The following is a 17,647-nucleotide window of genomic DNA, read 5'->3' on the forward strand; positions in this document are numbered from 1 at the left end:
ATAGGGTACCCAATAAGTGGTACAGTACGATTCACTTTTTGGTGCCTTTTGACAGTGGAAACGGCCATAAAAGCATCCCGAACGTATCGTACCACTTGTGAGCTAGGCTGGACCACTAACAAGGAAGGTGCTTGGGAGCTGAGTGAAACCAGTAATGACTAGGAGGTCATGAGGTAGGCGTAGTCAGGGATATCACATGTGATGAGAGCTATGTAGAAACAGCAACAATAAAGGAGGTAAGGAGCTAGGCAGAACCAGAAGAGACAAAGGGGCTCGAGAGCTAGGTGGGCCCACCAGTGATAAGGGAGCTCAGGAGCTAGACAAAGGCAGAGGCGAAGAATGGGCTTGGAAGCTGGGTGTGACCAGCAGCAATAAAGGAGCTAAGGTGGTAGGTGGAAGCAATAGTGACAGGTGAGGTTGGGAGCGAGATAGAGCCAGTTGTGATAAAGAAGCTATGAAGCTATTTCATTTCCACTGAGCAGTACAGTTCAGTACAGTACAGTGTGGTTCGGTATAGGTCACCTTGTCTGGCTTGCATTTTCCCTGCCAAAGGTTTCCCTTTTGGTAGGCCTGATGAATGACAGAAAGTTGCTGTCAACATCATTCTTGCTCAAAGAAAAGTAAAAGCAAAAGTAAAATAAAAGCCTTATTACTGTATTTGCATATCACATGAGAAGCACAAAAAGGCTTTATGTACAGAAATACTTATCTATACAAACTTTTTAATGTAAAGGATTTGATGATACCTGCTGTCCAATGCAAATGCGAATAACTGAATGTCTGTAATTATAAACGTGATTAGTCTAAATCATAGTCAGTTCATATAATAGTCCAAAAGGTTATAATAATAGTAAAAAATACCGTTTATTTGTGTTTTAGGTCGCTAAAATAATCATTTGCTCAATTGTTTTTCATTGTAAACTCTTGCATTTGTCCATTTCCTTAATGGATGTTTGAAGCACTTCAAATTAATCATGCACAAGTTATTATCATGAGCTGTTCCTTATTTCAAATATTGACATGTAGCCAGCACACACAAACTCACACTTGCCACACATTTTTAGATACCCTCATAAACAACAATAGAGGACACACATCAGATTCCGTTCTTGCTTTTTGGCATGTGGGTGTTCTTGACAAGAAGACGGTTAGGTTTGTTTGAACTCAGGTCGACCATGACTTGCATGCATAGTTATGGTGTCATGTCTTGGCTGTGTATTTATTATTGACACTTCCTGTGTTGTCAATCACTTGATCTGTAGAACACACTAATGAAGACTCTCTGTAAACCAATAACAATCAGCTGGGAATGTACTGTAGCTTCACCCTTTTTGGTACTGTTCTGTTTTGCTAGGTAGCCTTTGGAAAGGGTGCCAAAAAGTGTACATGCACCAATTTACCATACTGTGCTAAACTGTATCATATTGTTCAATGGAAACATGCCATTAGTGGATGCAGAAGGGACAAATGGTTCAAAAGGGGTTGAACTCAGGAGCTGGGTAAACACGCAGTGAAAGTGAAAGTGGGCCTGGGGGCTGGGTGGATCCAGCAGCAAAAGAATCTACACAAACTAGGATCTAAGAAACCAAGTAAACATATTGTTTTGAACACATACATGTGCTCCCGGTGCCACTTATTGTCTGTTCAGAGAACCCTCAGGATTCTGTTTTGTTTGTTTATTAGTATGAGAGCTACAATAATACACTACCTGACAAAAGTATTGTCACCTATCCAGGTTTTAGAAAAAAACAAATAATAACTTGACTTCAAGTTGAAAATTTGGTATCAGAAGTGGCTTTTATGAAAGGCAAAGGCCTAAATTACACTTATTTTACCAAAATAAAATATGATCATGTCTTGATTTTGATTATTTTATTAGAACAGTAAGAGCTGACTTTGCTAAGTCAAAAGTCTTGTCAGAACAGTAAGAGCTGACTTTGCTAAGTCAAAAGTCTTGTCACTTTACATAAATAATATACAGTGTAGAAAATAAAGTCATGCTGCTGTGGAAAAAGAATTAATATTGTGTATGACTCCCATGAGCTTGGAGGACTGCATTCATAAATCTCTGCAATGACTCATCTGTCATCTGGAATGGCAAAAAAAAAAAAATAATAATAATAATAATAATCTTGCAGGACTTTTAGAGTTCATCAAGATATTTTGGATTCAGCTTTCAATGCCTCCTTCTACATCTTACCCTAGACATGCTTAATAATGTTCATGTCTGGTGACTGGGCAGGCCAATCCTGGAGCACCTTGACTTTCTTTGCTTTCAGGAACTTTGATGTGGAGGCTGAAGTATGAGAAGGAGCGCTATCCTGCTGAAGAATTTGCCATCAACTGTGGTTTGTAATTTAATGGGCAGCACAAATGTCTTGATACCTCAGGCTGTTGATGTTGCCATCCACTCTGAGATTTCTTGCATGCCCCATACTGAATGCAACCCCAAAACATGTTTATTCCTTTACAAAACTTGACTGATTTCTCTGAGAATCTTGGGTTCATGCTGGTTCCAGTAGGTCTTCTGCAGTATTTGTGATGATCTGGAGGCAATACAACAGATGATTCATAAAAAAAATTAAAAAAAAATTACCTTCTGCCACTTTCCCAAATGATCTACTAAAAGTCAAATTATAATTTGTTGCTCTTACAACTGGAATCGTCGACAAGACTTTTGTCAACTAGTGTAAACTTCCATTATTACGAGAAAAAAAAAACTGACTAGAACTTTCAAATTCATATTATTCGAATAGACATCTAACTGAGGTTGAAAGAGAGAATTTATAAATTTAAAATGAAGCAGTGCAACTGAAGCTGGTATGTCATGTTACAACAAAAACATCACAAGTGCAGTACATCTGAATTCTATTCATACTAAATGGAACTTTTCTAAAGGTCCTAAAATACAAACTTGTTTTGGAAACTTTTCAAAATGCAATTTATTGTGTTCTTGTAAACTACAAAAGTGTGTAATTCTTACAACGATGATCAGTGCGAACATGCATGTTGTGTGTTTAGTCTATGCAGTCAATGCAAGGTTTCCAAAAACGCAAACGAACATTGTTAGTATAGTTTCTATGAAAATGTACACAACACTGAACCTGGCATGACTGTTTCCAACTTGTTCTGGTTTGCCTTTTTATTGCAGGCAGCTTTAAATATTCTGCAAATGAGTATGAGTCTAATCAAATTAATGTTTCCACATCTTCTCATGTTGTGTATGAACATCTAATTTCACAAAAAAGATCAGTAACATTTCTGCCAATAAAGTGAGCCAAGTTGCCATCTCTCTTCTCATGCTCCAATCTACTGACTTAACCCTGAGAAACACATACTTTTGCATCTAAAGCAGATCTTAACCAACGCTTATGATCAAAATGGCGCTCGGGAGGTCCCACATACTCAGAGATGGTTTTGGGTGGTGACTAATCAGGAAACTGGCCACAAAGTCTATGAGATTTAATCATGCGCTCTTGTTTGTCTTTTCACTGCTGCTGTATCAATGTTCCCATTGTAAGAACACATAGGTTTGCATGTGTGTCTGTTTCTCGCTTATTTAAAGGGACAGTTTTTGCACCCAAATCAGCCGAATGGAAAATTTTATATTAAAAGAAAGGTTTGTAAGTTTTGATGGAATTGTCAGTTTTTGATAACCTTTATATAAAACCAAAGTGTAGAAAAGTGAAAAAGTTAAATGCGAAGAACAACTGACAAAAAAAGCTGAAATTCTACACAAATGAGTCACCATCACTGTATTACATAAAGGCTAGGTTAAATGAGGCCAGTCATTTTCTCCGCCTTCTTTCCCCCCTTCTCCCTCCCTGACTTCTCCCATTTCCAGCTCTGTCTTTAACTCTGTGTCTACCCCTGAAGTTCTAGTACTGAATGTTTCTGACATGTTCATTCACTCGGCTGGTTATAAAAACTGCCCCACCCTTATTTTCTTTCCTTATTTTCTTTATTCACTTTGGCAGCAGTATGTTGCAAATAATAAATACTACAACCAACACATCATCAGGTAAATCGATTAGTTTGTGAAAAAAGAGATGGAAATCTGTCTCTCTTTCTCTTGTTCAACATGTTTAAGCAGTACCCTATACTGTAAGTGTGGATATCTTTATCTATAAGGAATAGTGCACCTATTTTGACAATTGCTTTAAAATTTTTCCATTGTTTTTGTTAATTGTATCTTATGAAAAAAAATGAAAATGCTAAAAAGCTTATGTGTGCTCCACCGAGAGAATAAAATACAGTTTTTGTAGCATACAAAATGAGCATGAGTAAACTATGAAAATATTGTTAAATATACTTTGAATCTTATGTTACCTTAAAATCTTAATCTTATTTTCATTCATTCATTTTTTGTCAATCTTTATTTCAGAGGACGTCACAGTGGAATGAACCACCAACTATTGCAGCTTATGTTTTACAAAGTGGATGCCTTTTAAGCCACAACCCAGTATTGGGAAACACACACACACACCCACTTATACAGCATGTCTTTGGACTGTGGGGGAAACCAAAGAACCTGGAGGAAACCAACACGAACATGAGGAGAACATGCAAACTCCACATAGAAATGCCAACTGGTCCAGCCGGGACTTGAACCAGCAACCTTCTTGCTGTGAGGCAACAGTGCTAACCACTGAGCCATTGTGCCGCCTCCTTCATCTTATATTTTCTTGTCAACTGAATTTTACAATATACAATGTGTTAAAATGTGGTTCTCAAAAAGTATCAGGTATATGCATCAAAGGCCCTCGGGCACAGCGTTTTGTTGATCTTCCACTCCATTTAGTGCAGATAAGCTGTAAATCATGCATGACTACAATCAGCAAACATACAGTGGCTTTTGTATTATTGCCTTTTAGCAAAATATAGTCTACAATTACCTAGTGCTCTTAGTAACGGCTTGAGCAGCTCTATTATGAATGCAACACAACTTAGGGCTGTACACCCACGGCATCTTTTTTTGATTAACAAAGTCAGTCCAGTCTGATTGTTTCATGAGCTAATAATGGTTGAAATTTGAACTCTGTAGATAAGTGAAGAATTGGCCACAAAATAGTTAATACTTGGTCTTAAAAATCCCCTATTACAGGTTTTTAAAAAAGAGATTCCATGCAATGTGTAACACAGCACTAAGTGAATGAAACCATCCAGCAGAGGTTTAATAACGTGAACGTGCCTAGAGCACGGGGGATCACGGAAGAGAAGATGACGATTATTGACAGATGAAGATTCAGCTGTGGGGAATAAAGGGTTAAAGTTCATTTTCACAACAATACCATAGTATACAAAACCTAGTGCTGTGTTTTTTCCTGTCATTTCTCAGATTTTTGATACAATAACCTACTCTGCAACCCGCTACTCGTCGACCATTTGCAACTAAAGGAAGGAGCAGCAGAGACTATTATGTATGGCACTTTCTCAGACTTTGACAGGGACTTTGTCAGTAACTGTTATAGTTCATATCGACCAGTTTCTTCTTCCTCCGGATCATAACATGTAACAAGTGTAAGGAAAACTGTTGCCTCGTTTTGTGTAGTTTGCAAAAAAAATGTTTATTTGTGTGTTATAACTTATCACTCTGCGTGGCTTGTAATCGCCTATCTATTATAGATCAGTGCTCGTACTCTATCTTTCAGGTTAAAACTTTATGGAGCTATTTACATGTCGCATTCAAAACCACATTAAAATATGTGACGCGTGCTTCTTCCCTTACCAATTTAAATGTGTTTCTGAACTGGCGATCCTCTGTCGTTTGCCTTTGCTATGGTCACCATCAGCTGTTCCTCACACATGCGGCGTGATCAATTTTTTAAATAGTTCAACATTTGCCACTGTGTGGATTAATACTGAATGTGTGTTGTTATTAGTTGTGGTTGTGGTTAAGGGTAGAGTAATATGCTGGTGTTTAACTACATTGCTTTATTGCATTCCTGCAGTGGGCTCTTACATACTCTAGGCTACTTCCTAGCCCTGGTAGGCGTTTCTCTCTTTCTTGCGTTGAACCCAGTCAACCAATCACAACAGACTGGGTCATTGAACCAATCACAGCAGATTAGCCTCATGCAAAGGAGGGGTTTGGGAACAAATGAATCACTTAACTAATGGGAGCTGTTGAGATAATTAGGTTAAAAAAATGCATATTATAAGACAATGTAAGTGTTTTTTGACCTTTCATGCATATCAGCCTGTTGTTGGAGACCCTCGAAACCAAAATATGACATTTCTAATGTAAAATAGAGGCTTTTTAAAAACTAATCTGAGCAATCGCTAGTTAGCCAACAGGCTATCAGTCATACTTTTTTGGATTCAAATTAAATCGTAAAACAATTTTTCACTACATGAGTTTTTACATAACTATTATGAAATTTGCTATTTGTAGTATTAAGGAAATACAATGATGTACTAAAAACTGAAACGTTTTTCCTTTGAGTATTTGAGCATTCCAGTGTGTATTTATACAACAGTGTTGTTAAAACAGAAATTCTAAAAATGATCTATTATGAATGCAAAGTAATGTCACTTAGCAAAGAAACACCACATGCTCGCACACATACCATTAGTCCACCATTTTTGCTTTTGTTTATAAAGTATTCACTCATGACAAGACTGAAAACATATTTTACATGTGTAAATGACTCTTTTGTCATTTGAAAACCATATAAACTTATTAAAATCATATGTAAACTTATATAGAATTATTTCAGTTTTTCAGTTTTACTAAAATGGTCCCCAGAAACACATTAACAGTAGTCACTGATAATGTATTTGGCCGAAGGATAAGGTTTTTGTTGCTGGTAGTTCGGTTATGAAGCTGGCTTAACCAGTTGAGTTAGAGGCTTAATAAGGACAAAAGATGGCAACCCACCTGCCTCCTCCTTTTTTTTTTTTTTTGTAAACTTGATAATTAAGTAAACACAAGATTCTATGGTTAGCTGGGATGGATAATGGAAGAGAGGGATGTTAATGTAGGTGTGTTTGTGTGCTAAGGGCAGGGAGCGTGGGGGTGAACTTAGGGGTGGAGCTTTTCATGGTTTAAAACACCCAGCCTCTTTGGTCAGTCTTCACTCGCTTGCTCTCTTTTCCTTTCACTTGTTGCCCATCGTGACCACCAGAACCACCATGGCTACGTCAGGTAAGAGGCCAATTTTTTGTTCTAAAATTGTTTTTCTGTCTGTTTAGATTGAGCTAATGCATCACACTGCAGAACTATTGCAGAACTGTAAGAGTTTAATTTAGATTACTGGCATGCTTGCTTTTTTCACTTTCTGATTCTAGTTTATTTATGTGCATTAACTGATTATTAGAATAGTCCAATAGTATGTGTGTTGAGAATGAAGAGGAGACAATGGTGTTGTATCAAATGAAAAATTGCAAAGTCCAGTAGATTTCTGTTTCCGTCTCTCTCTTTTGCTTTAATTAGAGGGTATGTTCTTTGTGATGGCTGTAACTGTTTTTTTTTTTCGTACTTGCAACAGTAGTTTTCATCCCTCCTTTTCTGAAAACTCCCACTCTTCCGACAATTACGGTCCACGCAATCTCTCCTTCTTCCATCTCTTGCTCTAACTTCTTCCGTGTTTAAAGCAGTTGCAGGGAGTGGCATTTCACACACACACACACACACACACACACACACACACACACACACACACACACACACACACACACATATATATATATATATATATATATATATATATATATATATATATATATATATATATATATATATATGCACCTTTAACATTTCTACAATTTATAATATATTGGATGTTGCAAACAATGATCATTGTTTGATTATTGTTAATTATAACTAACTCATTTTGTTTCACACAAATTTTGCAGATACCCAGAAAGCAATGGCTATGCTCATTGCAACCTTCCACAAATACTCTGGAAAGGAGGGCGACAAATTGACCCTGTCCAAAGGCGAGCTGAAGGAACTGCTCTCTGCAGAGTTGGGCGACATCTTTGGGGTGAGAGACTGCACAATTTTTATCATATAGGCTACTGACCAGCTAAAAAAATCATTTCTCATGTCATTATGACATTATTTAATATGCTTAATTTCAATTTTTTTCTTATACATTATAATTAGTTATATAAAAAAAAAAGCTTAGTCTTTAGTACTACTTCCCATAATAAATATAATATTAGCTAAGACGCATGTATCAGCACATCAATGTTTTAATGACACGTTTTGTGTGTTGTGTTTGTTAAAGAAAACTACAGACAAGGCAGCTTTGGACAAGATATTCAAGGATCTGGATGCAAATGCTGATGGTTCTGTGGACTTTCAGGAGTACATCACATTGATTGCCTGTATCACAATGCTTTGCAATGAGTTTTTCACAGGAAAAAAATAAGTGTCCTTACAGAATATATTTGTCTGTAAAGAAAAAAATGAATAAAGATTTTTAATGTTTTGAATATTGTCTGTAGTGTTCTCATTGGTAAATATCAATAACTGAAGTTTGAATACACATGAAAGTGATAATTGAATGTATTAAATATTATTTATGAATGTATTAAAACTATGCTTGTTTACATAAAAGACATTCTCTAAACAGACACTGCAAACACAATAACTACTGTCCATAGTCAAAATACTCTTTCTAAAATTACAGGCGTACAGTTGGTCAAAATTATTAGCCCCCTTTGAATTTCTTTTACTTTTTAAACATTTCCCAAATGATGTTTAACAGGGCAAGGACATTTTCACAGTATGTCTGATAATATTTTTTCGTCTGAAGAAAATAAAAGTAGTTTTAAAAAATTTTAAGCGCACCTAGGGTGAAAAATCTTTTCAAGGACAGACGTATGTCTAGTTATAGTGTATAGACCGTCATATTGGGGTAAACACACCCAGTCCTTTATCCAATTTAACAACATAAAAAGGGTGGACCAATCATAGCGGTTTTTAGATCAACCGCAACTTGTTGTAGGAGTCCCCCAACCCACCAATATTGATTGACAGCCGCGCATTACCATATGCTCAGTTTGTTGTTTCACGTCCGCCATTTTCAGCATGTGAGTCAAAGTGATTTCACCAAAGGAACACCCTTCCTCTATTTTAAGATATAAGGCTCATTGGGCTCAACACAAGATCATCAATCACCACATGATCGCTCTCATCAGAGCCATTGTTTGTAACTTTAGGTGCAAACATCCGTACTTTTCATTGCGTCTACCTTAAACTTCAGCCATTTGCATTTCTCGTGTTCAAAGAAACTCACTGTGATCTTATCTAGGTGCAGCTAGAAATTGTGAGTGCGTTGCCTCACGTATGCGTCCTTCCACTGGAAATAAAATAACGAACTTGCCTGCAGGTCGCACACCAGAAGTGCCTCTCGGTGACGCACATGGTTATTAGTCTCGGTGTACAAGCTCGGAACATTAAACGGACACAGTTGGCTGTAAAACTATACAAAGACACAAAGGATTTTGTACTCTGCTTGGTCTGTGTCCGAGTCATACATGTACGGCTGAATGCTGGTCCTCTCACTCATGTTGCTTCTCTCTGTCAAGTTGCTTCTCTCTGTTGCTAAACACAAAGTGGGGGAGCTCTTGGCTCCGCCCCCTTGTTACGTTGGGCGGGAAGTCAAAACTAATTTTCATGTGAAGCAACACACTCATAAAACAGCAACCTGTGTACATACCCCCAAAATGACACTTTTTAACACATTATAATAAAAAAACCTGATTTGTGTTTTGAACTGAACCTAAACTGGCACACTCAGAAGAATCATAATATTAATATTAAATCTTTAAAAAAGCGGTAAAGTAGGTGCCTTTTAAAAAACATTTTAAGGTGAAAATTATTAGCCCCTTTAAGCTATATTTTTTAAGTCTACAGAATAAACCATCGTTATACAATAATTTGCCTAATTACCCTACACTGCCTAGTTAATTTAATTAACCTAGTTAAACCCATAAATGTCTTTTTAAGCTGTATAGAAGTGTCTTGAAAAATATCTAGTAAAATATTATTTACTGTCATCCTGACAAAGACAAAATAAATGATTAGAAATGAGCTACTAAAACTTTTATGTTTAGAAATGTGTTGAAATTTTTTTTTTCTCTAAACAGAAATTGAGGGGAAATAAATAGGGGGCTAATAATTCAGTGGAGCTAATAACTCTGACTTTAACTGTATGTCTTTTCAAAACATGTTTGTACTTAAGGGGTTTTTATTGGTACTTTAAAGGTGCATATTACCTAAAGTTCAAGTCACGGCTTTTATACCTTTATTTTTGAGAGTGCATGCATTAGTGAGTGTGTGCGTTTGTGTGTGTGTGCGTGCTTGTGTGTGTGTGTGTGAGAGAGAGAGAGAGAGAGAGAGAGAGAGAGAGAGAGAGAATAACAAGAACTAAACTCATGACAGCAGTTTACAGATCAAGTCAGACATCTAAAACAGACAGCTTTTGCATATTATTCATCAAGCCAAGCCAGCGCTGACTGCTTTGTGGTCTGCTGCTGTTGAGAACAGTGCCAGGAATGCTCATGTCTTCCCACTCCTCTTCCGGCCTCAGTAAAAAATGTAATTGTTACCCCCTGGAATGGAACTTTACTGCCTTTCACTGATGTAAACAATGCTAAGACGTTAGATCAATTGTAACAGCTGTTCCGTCTTGTTTGATATAGGGAAACAAACCATTCTTGAGATAATCTGGAGACAACACAAAGTTTGGAAGTCTGTACATGACAAGTTGGCGACTTCTGCATAGGCTACTGTGTGCCTCAGCATGTACTGACCACTCTGGGATTTTATTGATTCAACTTTGCTGCAATACCACTAACCGGCATTGGATGGGGGTAATACTTGTGGTGAAAAACTGTCTGAGACTTTCAAAATGCACTGCTTGAATGAATTCTGATTGTTTCTAACAGCAGAGGGTGCTGTATGCGTTACAAATGGCCAAAGGATACCCTGTTTGCACCTTCTTTATTTATAAAATTAGAAAAGGTTTAATTAATTACAAGAGTGTTTATTGTAAGCTGTGTTTACATAAATCTTATTACATTAAAAGGCTGGACACACAAGCACTTCTTTGTCAGCTTTGAAGTGTACAGGTATAAATTTGCATAAAGCGCCATCTGCTGTTAAACACTAAGCTCTAGTAGTAGTTTATTTTTGGCCATCTGAAAATAGACTGACATAAGTAAGAATTAATTTGAACTAAATTAAGTAAAACTAAAACATGGGCGATGTGCTATGTTGTCTTACCATTAGGGCCTTCTCACACCATGCTATCCGTACCGTGTTCAGGCCCGTTTCCTGGATCGTCTGAGAAGTGTAAGTGCCATGAATCGGGGTCAGGCATGGTACACTTGGCCAGCCCTGGCCCAGTTGGAAGAGGTGTGTCGCGGTTCAGTTGGGCTTTGTGTGAGTGCAAAACGCGCAAAAGCCCGAAACTGAAAGCAAGACGTGACTATTAAGGGACTGTTTCATATGGATTTATTAATCATTCTCACTGTTAAATGAACGCCAACTGTCGTAGTTTATTAAAGATGCAAACCCATCACTGCACAACAGCTGCGCACCTTCAGCAAACCTCCTAATTCCTGCAGCACGAGTACTTTACGGTTGTTTATGAGTGTAAAAAGTGGCGGATCTGTTCAGCAAAATATCTGACTGCGTGTCACCGCATCAAACGATATAACTGAAGAAATTCCCTTTTTGATGAGTGAGAGCGCTTTTCACAACCAGCGCATCATCGATGACGTTAGCATGCCCAGGCTCGATTGTAAAGTGAGTGCTGGCCGTCGGGGGAGACAGTAGGGGGGACAAGCGTGCTTTGGCCCAGTTCGAGGCAACTGTCCTAGTGTGAGTACGGCCTTAGTTTATCGCATTATTTTACTATTCATCTGTTACCTTTTCAATACGTAGTTTCAGTTAGAAACTTCCGTTTCAAGTTAAGATTGTCCTTTTGTCCTCTATTGTGACATACATCCACTTGAAGCAGTCCTGAAATTAGAAAAAATAGGCCAGTAGCTACATGATTTCATTCTTTGGGAACCGATTTGACCGCTAGAGGATGGGTGCTGAAAACAAAGAAGAAAAAGAAAAGAAGATTGACAAATGGATGAAGGCAGGGCAGAAACGGCACACGTCCTGATAGCCCTGCCTGAAAGGCCATTCGAGCAGAAGTAAGGGAAAAGTCATTTCCAGGGGGAAAAGACGGTTAAGATGTTTTATTAAAGATTCTGAGGTCCACTTAATTTTTACAAAATAATTGTGCACAGAAAATGACATGACAATTAACAGTTTATAAAAAGCACTACATATAGTGCAACGCGGTGGTGCATTGGGTTGCACAATCACTTCACAGCAAGAAGGTCGCTGGTTCGAGCCTCGGCTGGGTCAGTTGGCGTTTCTAGGTGGAGTTTGCATGTTTTCCCCGTGTTGGCGTGGGTTTCTTCCGGTTGCTCCAGTTTCTCCCACAAGTCCAAAGACTTGTGCTACAGGTGAATTGGGTAAGCTAATTGTCCGTAGTGTATGTGTATGAATGAGTGAGTATGGCTGTTTCCCAGTGATGGGTTGCAGCTGGAAGGAGATCCACTGCATAAAATGTGCTGGATAAGTTGCTGGTTAATTCCGCTGTGGCGTCCCCTGATTAACAAAGGGATAGGCCGAAAAGAAAATGAATTAATTTATACAAATAAAAATACATTTCGATTTCATTTTGACAATAGGATTCTGTGTTTGTCCAGTGTGTTTTTGAGCCAATTATAAAACATATGTATGTAAATAATTTCTCAGGTTTTGTGAAAATGGGCAGTCAAAAACCCTCAGGAATGATAAAAGAAATACTCATATAGGTTATTCATTTAAGAAATATTTTGTTGTTTCTAGGTAATTTATTTCATTAAAAGCATACGCTTCAGCTAGTGATGACATGCTTCAAGCAATCTCAGAGGTATATTTTTAGCAATAGCAAAAAATACATTATATGGGTTTAAATGGCGTTTTTTTAATGAAAAGATCATGTTCCATGAACACTTTTGTAATCAAAACTCAAATTTGATTATAACATGCATTGCTTTGCATCAATTTAAATGCAAAATCAGATTCCAGAGGACAAGCTGTTTTTATTTTTATAATGTTCAATGCTTATTTGTCTGCATGTTCATTTCCTTTGATTCCAATATGTGCTGAAACCCAAATAATAGCTTATTGTAATATCCTGCTTATTGTTTGAAGAACCAGAATATCTGCTCTTTATTCTGAAGAGCATCTTTCATTTGTAATTGAAAATTGACTGGAATCCAAAGAAATAACCCTGTTACCTGTTATTTTCTTATCCATCGTAATACCAAAAAAAATTCTATCATGTTTCAACTTAATTCTTTAAATTGTACAAGCTGATTTGAATCAGTTTCATTTAAGCTAAAATTACTCATAATGTAAAATTTGATTAAACTTAAAAATTCAAAGCAATCCTTTTTACTGCTATGTTCCATAATGATTACTATTCCTCTGTGTTTTTATTTGTATTCTTTTATTAGCATTTTGAAAACTACGTGTATTGCCGCCATCTGCTGGATTGAGCTGTGATATCATAGGAGTGCCAATTTAAAATCAACGACAAAAAAGTCTAGATTCTTCTTGCATGTTGGGGTTCCTTCAGATATTCAGTAACTGCTTTGTATGTGGTCCAGGCAGATTCAATAGATTGGTTAATGTCACATAATTATTTGTTTTCCTTCTCTCTGTAGAGTATTGTCAGTTTGTTAGAGGTACATGATTTGCAGATTCTCTGCAATATGAGAACATTCCCGTCTGATGTTTTCATATTATTAATTGACCGCTATTAAATTCTGTTCTGTAAGTCCTATTCACAAACTAGTGAACCAGGTTTTCTCTCTAGGTCAACAGACTGGTCTAACCCTCGAACTATTACCTCCTTTTGAAATCCATATAAATGTATATCTTTCTCCTCATCTCACTTTTTATTATAGTTTATTAAAACCATCTTTGATTATTAATTTCATGTTTGATTTGCTAAGTGGAACTTGTACTTGGTTTGATTTAAGGACTTCTTATTTCAATTTCTCCACCAACTCTTTGGAGTCCAAGAGAACTGTATCAAAACTTTCTGCTTACTTATTCAAAACAAATAATAATAAATATAAATAAATAAATAAATAAATAAATAAATAAATAAATAAATAAAATCAATTATGTTTTTATCTAAATGACCCAGTCTGCATTTGGATTTCCCTCACTGAATGCTTACAGGGACCACCTAGAGACTGAAATGACTGTATTGTATGGTTTGACTTCCCCTACCCACTTTCGTGCCATTATAAGGACCAAAAGCTGATCTGAGATCCTTTTTTGTATTGTAACATTCTTTTTTGTTCTACAGATTGTTTACAAATTGTTATCTGTTTTACCAGTTGTGTCTGTATATATTGGCACTATGCAATCATACATAATTTTTAGGTATTAAACAGCTTGACAGACTCTTGACTTTTCCAAAACAACCAAGGTGTGATTTTACTCATGTTGATATTTGTTGAAGGGATTGCATTAAAGCTTCTGTCATAGAAAATCAACATTCAAGCTGTTTGGGCAAAAACGTATGTACCAACACATTTGGATGTTTAGAAATGAAACTAAAAAGACAGTTGTTAAATTTAAGTTGCAGTTTGCAGTTTTGGCAGAATTTGTTTCCCCATTCAGACAAAATGCCCGAGTATGCTGCCCGAGAGGTTTTTCAAAGATGGCCGATGAGTGAAATGACTTGCCCTAAAGGGACTTTGAATTGGCAGATGCATATTAACATGTCTCAGTATTAATGCATATTATCATGTCCACAAGACAGGATTTGCAAAGAAACTGGGATTAAAGGTTTTTTCCAGCTATCTGTGATGTCCAGCTATGCCTCAAAAAAGTAAATAATATGCTTAAATAAAGAAAGTATTATGAATTGTTATGTAACTCACAACTGCTCAAATCCCCACAGCTGTAGTGACATTACACAACTATAATTGAGGACACTTCAATCACACAACATACGTCCTGGTTAGTGGATGTTAATATGTGTTTATTTTGTACAATAATGGATTTCCTGTCACGTTTGCCACTAATTGATGTTAAACACTTGTATGTGTGTGTGAACAGCGAACTTTGTACATCTGTGTGTGGCTCATTCATCATTGCAGAAACGCTGGATAAACTCCACAATACATTAAATAACCATTGAGAAACTTCAGGGCTCAGTCTTACTGTGCACTCAATAAATGATGTTTGCAGCATACTTATTTAAGATTAGTCTTATATATGTAACGGAGGCCAGCTAGTAAGTGCTGTGCAGGTAAACCTCACTTCTCTGACCTCTAAACATGCTCTAGCGACAGATGCTAGAGGCCATGGTCTTTAGCCTCCTTGGTAGAGCACCCGACTCCCATGCGGCAGGACGCCGGTTCAATACCAGCTCGGAGCGGGTCGGGTGACGTACGACCGGCGGGGTTACATTGGTGCCGTGACCCGGATGGGAGTGAGGTGTAGCGGGGTGAGTGTAACGGAGGCCAGTTAGTGAGTGCTGTGCAGGTAAACCTCACTCCTCTGACTTCTAAAGGTGCTCTAGCGATAGATGCTAGAGGTAATTGTCTTTAGCCTTCTTGGTAGAGCACCCGACTCCCATGCGGAAGGTCGCCGGTTCAATATCAGCTCGGAGCAGGTTGGGTGACGTAGGACTGGCGGGGTTACATATACAACATAATTCTTACATTTTTTTAGGAGACGGTTTAAATGTTTTATGTTCAACCCACTTAAGTTTGTAAAAACAAATAAGTTTACCTTATTCCTTCATGATTGTGTGGAACCCAGCAACTTTGCACAAGGAGGTATTTGTGACTGAGAATCACTGCTTTGTCCATGTCTGAGTTGCTGTCTGCCATTTTGCTGTTTATCCTGACAACTGATGCTGATAGCCGAGCTTGCTAATCTGAAACAGAAATGCCTGAAAAAGTGAGCGTGGAGAACCAGCTCATTTGCATTTAAAGACACACAAGCAACACAAACTTGTTCTGACCCCAGAATTTAAATTTTCAGCTGGGTATTATCAGCCTAATCTCATGAGGAAACGTAAGTATTTCACGTTTTGACAGTTTAGTGGCTAATTAGTACAAATTGTTCAAGTTTAGTTGTTTGAAAATGTACGATTATAAAAAGGTGGCACCCAACCCCACCCCTAAACCCAACTGTTATTGGGTGATGAGCAAATCATACAAAATTGTATGAATTAGATTGTAGGAATTAATACGAATTAACCACTAAATCAAAAAGTTACGAATTGCTGTGAGATTGTGTTGGTATTGTAGATAATCTGATGAGTATTTTGGGCTGAAAATTCACAGAAACACTCTGAAGATGTTGTTTACATATTGTAAAAAAGGCAAAGTATGAGCCCTTTAAAGGTTCAAGAAACCCTGTACTACTTTTTTGGAGATGTTAACAGATTTATGTGTGTTGAGCATCAGTTATGACAATTTTAGCACGCGGTGACGTAGCATGTGATGTAGCGCAAAACTGCAAATGAAGTGATGGCAGGTCAGTTTCTCATTATTCATAGCGGGGTTTTCTTATCCTATGAGAAGAGCCTGCTTCTTAATTATTCATGAGGGCACATGCTTTTCCATGATCCATGGGGTTTGTTGTACGTTTTTCACCACGATGCTTTTCATCCTGATACAGCAAAGCTGTTGGTTTGCATTAAACATGTTTGTTACCATCAGGTTAGCATTGGGAAGCATTGCCTTTATGCTGCTATGTTCGCTCATGTTTAAAATCCTCCAGATTACCGGCAGGGTTAATGGTTGAAATATACAGGGTAAGAGACTGCATTGCTATCCAGTGTGTCAGCATTCACACCCAGGGATTGAGGAGGAGAGATGTCCTCCTCATTTATAGTGTTTATATAAACACGATTATCTTTTTTAATAATAAAACGATTTGTGGTTATGTGTATATGAAATTACGAATTACAAATGTAGCAGGGCATTACATTACTTTCTGTTTATTTCTTTCAATTTTAACTTTGTAAACTATAAAATCAGTCTCCTCACAGTTTGTGTCTCATTTTGTGAGCCAACTTGACTGTCTTTTCCCCCTGCTTTGTCGGCCATGCCCACTCCCTCAGCTCCCATTGCTGCTTCACTCCCATCTGGGAGCATCTGAGGTAAACTTGACCTGCAAAAAGAAATGGTTTCATGGCCCTTTAAAGATGCTGTGTGTACTTTTTTGACATCAAGTGGTTGAACTAGGTATTGCACTCCTGGTTCAAAACACACGCAAACGTAGGTTACCAGATTGACGACATTAACATTTGCATACTGAAAGCAGCAGCAGATAGTTTACCTTAGATCTTCAAAATAAAAGAAACCATTTGAAATTGAACTTTAGAACTGTGACTATGTTAAAGAGGTTTAATATGTATTAACTAAATTATAAACCTTCCTGTTTCATTGGAGTGCAGTAAGGACACTGTGCTTCTGAATTGCTGTACTGTATCTAAATTTCAGTGGTGTTTTGTCTAGTGCAAACAGCCAAATAGCTTATTACTGCAAATCTCATCATGTAGCACTTTGTTATGACACTGGGTTTCAATGTAACCTGCTCGCCTAA

General features: G+C 37.4%; 1 protein-coding gene across 1 annotated transcript; it reads left to right on the forward strand.

Moving 5' to 3' along the window:
• The first annotated feature begins 7,069 nt into the window (after positions 1-7,069).
• Positions 7,070-8,442, forward strand: icn (ictacalcin). The gene is made up of 3 exons (NM_212761.2): positions 7,070-7,147; positions 7,858-7,988; positions 8,235-8,442. Exons 1-3 carry the CDS (start codon positions 7,135-7,137, stop codon positions 8,376-8,378), a joined length of 288 nt encoding a protein of 95 aa, NP_997926.1. The 5' UTR covers positions 7,070-7,134; the 3' UTR covers positions 8,379-8,442.
• Positions 8,443-17,647: the final 9,205 nt, after the last annotated feature.

The sequence above is a fragment of the Danio rerio genome, chromosome 16 (genome assembly GCF_049306965.1).
Source record: "Danio rerio strain Tuebingen ecotype United States chromosome 16, GRCz12tu, whole genome shotgun sequence".
Classification (NCBI taxonomy): Eukaryota; Metazoa; Chordata; class Actinopteri; order Cypriniformes; family Danionidae; genus Danio; species Danio rerio.